Source organism: Perissodus microlepis, chromosome 5 (assembly GCF_051167445.1).
Source record: "Perissodus microlepis isolate ML-2025 ecotype Zambia chromosome 5, ASM5116744v1, whole genome shotgun sequence".
Lineage (NCBI taxonomy): Eukaryota > Metazoa > Chordata > Actinopteri > Cichliformes > Cichlidae > Perissodus > Perissodus microlepis.
In genome coordinates this window covers 24,545,519-24,553,620 of record NC_140465.1, presented here as the reverse complement: position 1 = coordinate 24,553,620, position 8,102 = coordinate 24,545,519, and the positions used below count along the sequence as shown (strand labels likewise).

Below are 8,102 nucleotides of genomic sequence, written 5' to 3'. Positions count from 1 at the left end.
AAAAAGCCTAAAAAAAATCCCGCTCAAAAACATCAGGAAGGGCAGCCATCTGCCTCACCTGGTTGCGGTTAAGGGAAAGCAAAGGAAAAAAATGTCTGAATTCTCTGTTTTACTATTATCTTTCCATTTTATTTACAGATAAGCAGAGGAGGAGAAATATAATAATACGAGCCAAGAAATGAAGGTTTCTCAGCAGCCGGTTTCTTTGAACAGTAACACTGTAATACCAGTTTGAGGCACCATGTATTGATCACAGATTTCCACTGTGTTATTGTTGTATTTCTTTTAGCACAATAGGACTGGTATCTTCCATGTGACGTGAACTTAATGTAAAATTTTAAAAGAACTTGAATGTGTGTGGATCAATATGAAATATAAACATATGTGACTGCGAGTCATCCACTGTTTTATCTCACAGGAATTAGACAGTTTCACTTTTCATCTCTTTTTACATTCTCACTCATACAATCTCTTTTGTCACTACACTCTCAGTGGGAGAAATGACTGATTTTCCCATTCAGTTTAGTATGTAGGACCAAAAACAATCAGTGGTGACTACAAGTCTCCATTTGATACTTTCTATGTGTTAAATTTAACACTAACACTAACCTGTATGGTATATTTTATAATCCAGAATTTCAGTAGTTAAGACGGTCTATTTCATGGTAACACCATTTTTCCAGAAAAATGATGAACTGAAGGCCTGAAACAAGAAGCAGTGTGAGATAAATAAGGATCGTATTAAACTGTAAATCATACAAAGCCAAGTTAATAGAATCAAAAGAATAAAAATAAAGTGTTGTGAATTCAATTTAAATACTTCCTTGATTCAACAGGTCTGGCAGTATTCAGCCTGGGTGCGGGTTGTGAAATTAAACTCAGCTTAAATGTTGAAACCAAAAATAGCTTTCTCACACAGGGCCAGGTGGGTTTGGGTAGATTTTTTCCCCTCTAAATAAATAACATTATCATTTAAAAACTGCAATTTGTATTTACTTGGGTTATTATTGTCTAATATTAAAATTTGTTTCCTGATAGGAAACATTTAAGAGTGACTTATAGGCAAAAACTAAGAAATCAGGAAGGGGTTAAATATTTTTTCACAGCACTGTATGGAGCTGGGAATGACTGTTGATCTTGCCTTAATGATGCATGCTCCCCATGTATCACATTGTACTGATATTAATGCCTCACTCTTGGATCAGCAAGGACAGTTATATGGTGAGTGACTGTAATATGGAAAGTTGTTATTCATGTATATTGGCCATGTATATTAAAAATTATAATAAGCACAGTTGTTTTTGCTGTTAACTTACTTTAATCTACAATATATCAATAAAATGCATAATGTCACACATGCAGCTCAAAGGATGTTGCTAATTAAAACAGCAAGCAGGGCATTTGCTCTCGCTTCTGTTACAGTTTTAGTTTTAGCTTTCATCATGTTTTATGTTATTAAAGCTTACATTATTATTACTTTTTATTTCAAGTTGTTTTAATAATCAAAATTATTGCCACGGTTAGTGAAGCAAAACGTGTGGAAATAGGAGTGAGAGGACCCAAGCGCAGACACACGGAGATGAGGCAGGATAAACAAAAAGCTAGCCTTTATTGTTGGATGCAAAAACACTTCAAAACAACTAACGAAAACCTAAACTGGGGACAGCTAGACATGGAACTGGAAACATAGAACTACAGAAAACCTGAAACCTCGAAACGCTTGGAGAGATACACATGGGATGATGAACAGAGGTATGCAGAGATAACGCAGACGATCTGCCGAGGAACAGAGGTCAACACGCACAGTATATACACACAGAGGGAAACGAGGAAATGGCACACAGCAGGGAGACACAGCTGACACTAATCAGACAAGAAGAGACCGGGAGGAAGCAAAACAGATTACACTGACATAGGACATGGACTTTCAAAGTAAAGCAGGAAACGCACAAACATGGAGGCAAGGATGACAATGAAGACAGAACACAGAGACCTGAAACATGGGACAGGAAGGCCCAGAGTAGACATAACACAGAACACAGGGGAGGCACATAATCAAAACCTAAAGACTAGAAGTCATAATATAGTAAAGAACGAAGGAGCTGGAAATACTAAAAACCAAAACCAAGACACTAGCAGTGAAAACTTATGATGAAATCAAAGATCAATAATAGTACAAAACTCAAAACACTGGGTCGCAGACCCAGGACTGTGACAGTTATTATCCAAATTAATCTTAAATCATAAAAGGCCATTTAATCTTTCAACAATATCAGCAGCTGGCTGCCATATAGCTCACCTGATTGAGAAGTTGCCCCATGTACTGAGGATTAGAGTCATTATTGCAGAAATACAGCTATTTCTTATTAACTGATGACAGCAGTTCTCCTAAGTGAAGGTCTAGAGCAAACAATAGTCAGGCTAAATTTTAGCTGTGTTGCTGCTGTAATGTAAAAGTGACCACTGAAAGACTACAGGACGTATATTGTATGAAACCTGCGGGTTGGCACTTTGGTGATTGTATTTGTTTGAATTATTGTCATTTATAATACAATATTCAACACTCAGTTTGCCCCTGCAGAGAATCAAGATTCTGTTGTTGTTGTTGTTGTTGTTTATGGAGTGCATGCTTTCCTGTTAAGAACTAATGAGCAGTGTGTTTTGTAACTTGTTTATAGCCAGAGTGAATTTGAAAAAGGTCTCAGTGTGTGACAGATTAATTATACTTTTCTTATTTACGTTATGTTTTGTATTACAAGGTGTCAACAGGTCTTGTGGACGTAGTTTCAGTTTGTAAATCTGCCTGTAAAATTACAGATGCTCTAGAGGCGAAGCTTAAAAGAATGTAGAGTTGGCAGCTGGTCCCGAGTAACCAGTAACCAAGCCCTAACTGACGAACTGACAAATCATTGCCATTTATCTACTACAGTCGAGGTAAAGAGAGCATTGTTCTCTTTGTTTGAATTACAAGTGAATAGAAAAGTCAGAACATCCACAAGTTACAATTACAGCATGCTATCTTAACTAACACCTGTCCGTCAGAATAATTGTAATGTTTCAATGCATGAATTTACATGAATCTTCAGATTCCATTACAGCAGCAGTGTTTATTTATAAGAATATAGTTTTATTATAAGTTTATTTATAAATTAAATTTGAATAAATATAAGTAAAATTCATATTTGTAGTAAAGTCAAAGTATGTTTTAGCATCAAAATAGAGTTGAAGTGTCCAAAGTAAAAGTACTCTTAAAGCAAAAGAAAATCTTAAATGCATGCATACTCTTATACAATACAACAGATCAAACATATTAATTAATTAATTTGTATATAATGTGGATCATTTTAATTATTTATATACTGCAGGGCAGCTTTATTTATGTTTTCAAAGCTTTAAAATAAATGGAAAGTGCTATATTTGCATCAGGAAGTAGAAAGAAGCATAGCAAAGAAATATTACACATACATTTATCTATTGTGATGTGTAACATATTTGATACATGAGATTTTATGTGTTTTTGAGGCCTCTGCATCATCAGTGGGATTGTTTTCCACCATTGCAGTTGTACCAGAGCACAAAAGCTGTGTTTCCTCATCTGTGAAAGCATCAGCAAAAGGACAAAGCCAGAACAACAGGGTGAAATAAAACTCCACCCCATTGCTGACTTACTCGACCTGAGACAACCAATAAAAGTGAATTCACAGATTCACGTGAGCAGTTGTGCAGAGAATACAGACACACACTGACAGATAATTACTTTCACTATCAGCATAAACTACGAAGTCTGCTCTGGAAACGAGCTGCAGAAAAGAGCTCCTGATACTGTGAGTACTAGAATGTTTGTGGAGGTCATTGAGGGGAAAAAAGGATTAGGTGGGTAAGGGAACTTTAAGATTTTTTTATCTGTGTATCTGCTCTGCTTAAAGCGTCTTTCAGAGAGAAAATGACCACACAGTCAGAGGACCATCTCTCCTGTCCCGTCTGCCATGACATCTTTGAAGATCCTGTTATCTTGTCATGCAGCCACAGCTTTTGTAAAGCCTGTCTGCAGAGATGGTGGCTTGACAAACCAATAAAGCAATGTCCGGTTTGTAAGACGATATCTTTACAGAGTAATCCACCCCGTAACCTGGCTTTGAAGAACCTATGTGAGGCGTATTTACAGAACACAGATCAGAGAGCTTCAAGAGGTTCCCAGACACTTTGCACTGTGCATTCTGAGAATCTCAGGCTCTTCTGTCTGGACCATCAGGAGCCAGCGTGTGTTGTCTGTCGAGATTCAGCAGTGCACGTCAACCACAGATTCAGCCCCATCAATGAAGCTGCGCACACTCACAAACAGGAGCTCCAGGAATGTCTGAAGCCTTTAAAGGAGAAACTGAAGCTCTATGAGGAAGTTAAAGAGAAATGTGTTCAAACTGCAGAACACATTAGGGTTCAGACCCAGGAGACAGAAAAGCAGATTAAGCAGCAGTTTACGAAGCTTCGCCAGTTTCTACAAAACGAAGAGGATGCCAGGATTGCTGCTCTAAAAGATGAAGAGAAGCAAAAGAGTCAGAAGATGAAGGTAAAGATTGAAACTCTGAGCAGAAAGATTGCAGATCTTTCAGGCACAATCAGAGCCACAGAGAGGGAGGTGAGAGCTGAAGACATCTCTTTCCTACACAACTACAAAGCTGCAGTGAAAAGAGTCCAGCAGCTATCCGTGCTTGATGTTCCTCAACTGGTCTCAGGTGCTCTGATTGATGTTGCTGAACACCTGGGCAACTTGTCCTTCAACATCTGGAGCAACATGAAGGACATTATTTCATATACTCCTGTGATTTTGAATCCAAACTCTGCTCATCCAGATCTCATCTTGTCTGAAAATCTAACCAGTGTGAGACGTGCAAGGAAACAGAAGGTTCCCGAAAACCCTGAAAGGATTTATCGCTATCCTTCCGTCCTCGGCTCTGAGGGCTTCAACTCAGATATTCACAGCTGGGATGCTGAAGTTGGAGACAGTCCAGTCTGGGCACTAGGAGTCTTTTCGAGATCTGCCAACAGTGAAGACAAAAAATGTAACTTATTAAAACTTGTTTTCTGTGATGGTGAGTACACAGCAAACTCCAGTGACGGCCCCCCAACTGTTCTCTCAATAAGAAAGAGATTTCAGAGGATCAGAGTTCATCTGGACTGGGACAAAGGAAAACTGTCATTCTCTGATCCTGATACTGACACACACATACACACCTTCAGACACACTTTTACTGAGACGCAGTTTCCATATTTTAACTCAGTGAATCCACACCCTCTAAAGATATCACAACGTCCTCTCCATGTAGTTATGTAACGTGTGATGGTCGTTGTTGACAATAATCTTTCATCTTTCACTTTGACACACTTCATGGATTAGCAATGATCCCAGCAGAAAGAATGTAGACCTGGCTGTTGATCCTGTGCGACCAGTAACCCGTCAGGAACCTCTTGCAATTGTACCATAGATTCTATAAATAAGGATGTAACAACTATCATTGTTTGGTGGACTGAAGCAAACCTAATATTATAATACATGACAAAATCCATCAATTTTCTTCTGCTTATCCAATAAGCAAAAGGAGCATTATGCTATATTCAATAATAAGATTTCATTTCTTTTAATTAGTGAGAGGGTTATTTTCCTGACGCAACAAGACGACTTGTTTGGCACCCATTAATGCAGGTTTAAGGGATGTCAGCATTAAAGCCCTTTCACAATAAAATGTATTATGCACTGCACTGACTACTACGTTTGAGGGGACCCCCAAAAAAGTTTTCGTGATCACTCGTGGTTTTTATGTGTGCTATAAATGCCCACTCCTGTCACTCTGCATTTGTATTGGTCATGTGCATGTATGTCCACCAATGTGTGGTCAAAGTGTTCCCCACCTGGCTCGCTTATGCCACACTGCAGTCTGCTACATACTAGAGATGGACCGATCCGATATTACGTATCGGTATCGGTCCGATACTGACGTAAATTACTGGATCGGATATCGGAGAAAAATAAAAAAAAATGTAATCCGATCCATTAAATATCAAAAAAACACCTCACAAAACTTGCGACATGGCGTAACTCGGCTCATAACCGTAGCACATCGCAGCAGTACGGGTCACGTGATAGAGCGGCTGTGTGTATTTGTAGCCTCGCTAGCAATCCGGCATTTCATCTCGAGGAAGTTATCCCAGAGAGAAGTAAAGCAAGTGTGTAAGTTCATCTCTGAATGTTTGTAAAGCATTCCAGCGTTAAGCTTAACAACTGATATATGGAGCGACTGCTTCTTCTCTCCCCCTCCTGCTGCTACTTCAATCGTGAAACTGATCAATGATCAGCTGATCGGCTTTTCTGTCGCGAGTCCGTCTCTCTTGTTTGTTTTTGTCACACTTCGCGCCAGAAAGAGGAAACCAGCGGCTGAACAACAGCAGCACGTTTAAGCTTGATAAGCTGTTGTTAGAATTTATTTAATATTACTTTCTACACCAGGATCTTTTTCTACGTAGCTGACGGCTGGTAACTGTGCAGGGGCGGATCTAGCAAAGTTTAGCCAGGGGGGCCGATAGGGCATGAACAGAGAAAAGGGGGCACAAAGACATACTTTTCTTTCTTATTCTCATTTAAAATGTCTAGCTTTTAATAAATAATTATCCGAATCTTACACCCAAAGTTTTAATCTGATGTAAAATGTATAGAAGTCCATTACTGTATATAGTAACTATTAAGTCTAATATACCCTAGTAAGCTATAGTACTTTTTCCTTTGGGAAGATACCATCTGTGCAGTCTGCAATTTTGTTGAAGAAAGATGTTGAATCAATTTAATTATTCTTGAAAAATAATTGATTTCTGTGCATTGTTTTTCACATTGCATCAAATTATAGTTGATTACGTCAATTAAGGATCATGAGGTGGGGGGTGGGGTTCCCTTTTTTTTTTTTTTTTTGCTGGGAGTTTTAGAACCCTATTAGTTAGGTTGCTTAATATTTCTGCTAAGTACTCTTTAAAATATCAGGATAGGGAGGATGGTGCAGGTTTAAGTTTATTAGATTGATCAGTTTTGCTGAACTATGAAATATTTTGGGTGCAGTGTATTTTTTGCATACAGGTGTAACAGAATAGCTTTAGTGTTTTGTTTTTTTTAAACTTGAGTATGAACTTATACAAAAAGCAGCAAGATATTAAAAAACTGTTTTATTGATTAAAGAATACACTATATCGGATTCATATCGGTATCGGCAGATATCCAAATTTATGATATCGGTATCGGTATCGGACATAAAAAAGTGGTATCGTGCCATCTCTACTACATACAGCAGGAAACCATTCTTGCTTAAAGAATGGGTGTAACAGCAGAGTGGTACATTAGTCATGTTCCATGTAAAAGGGTTTTTAGCTTCATTTATTTTACCCAAATGTTGATCTTCATATACAGATGGGGCTTTTATCATTATAGATGTGCTCATGATAATTATTTGCATGCAAAGAGTGATCAGAAAAAGATGACCCTTTATGCTTTTGCTCTTTTATTTATGTAAGGAAGTATTAAAGGAAGTAACCGTACTTCTTCGACCTGAAATTGCTAAATATCAATCTACATGTTATGGTTTGTTTATGTCTGTGTTAAGCTGCAAAGTAAACAGTGATCTGGTTATGATGTATAATGCAAAAATAAATAAATACCTGATGTGCAGATGAAACAGATTTCAGCTGACTGTCTGAACATGACTCCTTTCATTTTTTATTCTCTTAGCACAGAAAGCAGCAGAGACCAAACTGTGGCAGCTGCATGGTGAAACTTTGTCTTTCTCTCCTTTGCTGCTCATTCTTGTCGGATTGCATTTAAGGTGACAACAGTCAGCAGAGAGCTTCGGTCGATCTGCAGCTCAGGAGATTTAACCTGTAGCTGTAATCGCTATCGACATCACAGCAGCTTCCTCCTTCCTGCTGTGCGCCTAAGTGTGTAAATGGGACAGTTCTCACCAATTACAGCACTCGTTCCACCTTGGGGGCAAATAAATTTGGAAAGCTCTGAGAAGATGCAGAGGAGGGCAAAGCAATGTTTCTCATTGTTTCTAATTACGATTTCT

At 38.3% G+C, this 8,102-nt stretch overlaps 1 protein-coding gene across 1 annotated transcript; it reads left to right on the top strand.

Moving 5' to 3' along the window:
* The first annotated feature begins 3,733 nt into the window (after positions 1-3,733).
* Positions 3,734-6,927, top strand: LOC146387416 (nuclear factor 7, ovary-like). The gene is made up of 2 exons (XM_084929012.1): positions 3,734-3,824; positions 3,927-6,927. Exon 2 carries the CDS (start codon positions 3,944-3,946, stop codon positions 5,330-5,332), a length of 1,389 nt encoding a protein of 462 aa, XP_084785138.1. The 5' UTR covers positions 3,734-3,824; positions 3,927-3,943; the 3' UTR covers positions 5,333-6,927.
* The last annotated feature ends 1,175 nt before the right edge of the window (positions 6,928-8,102 follow it).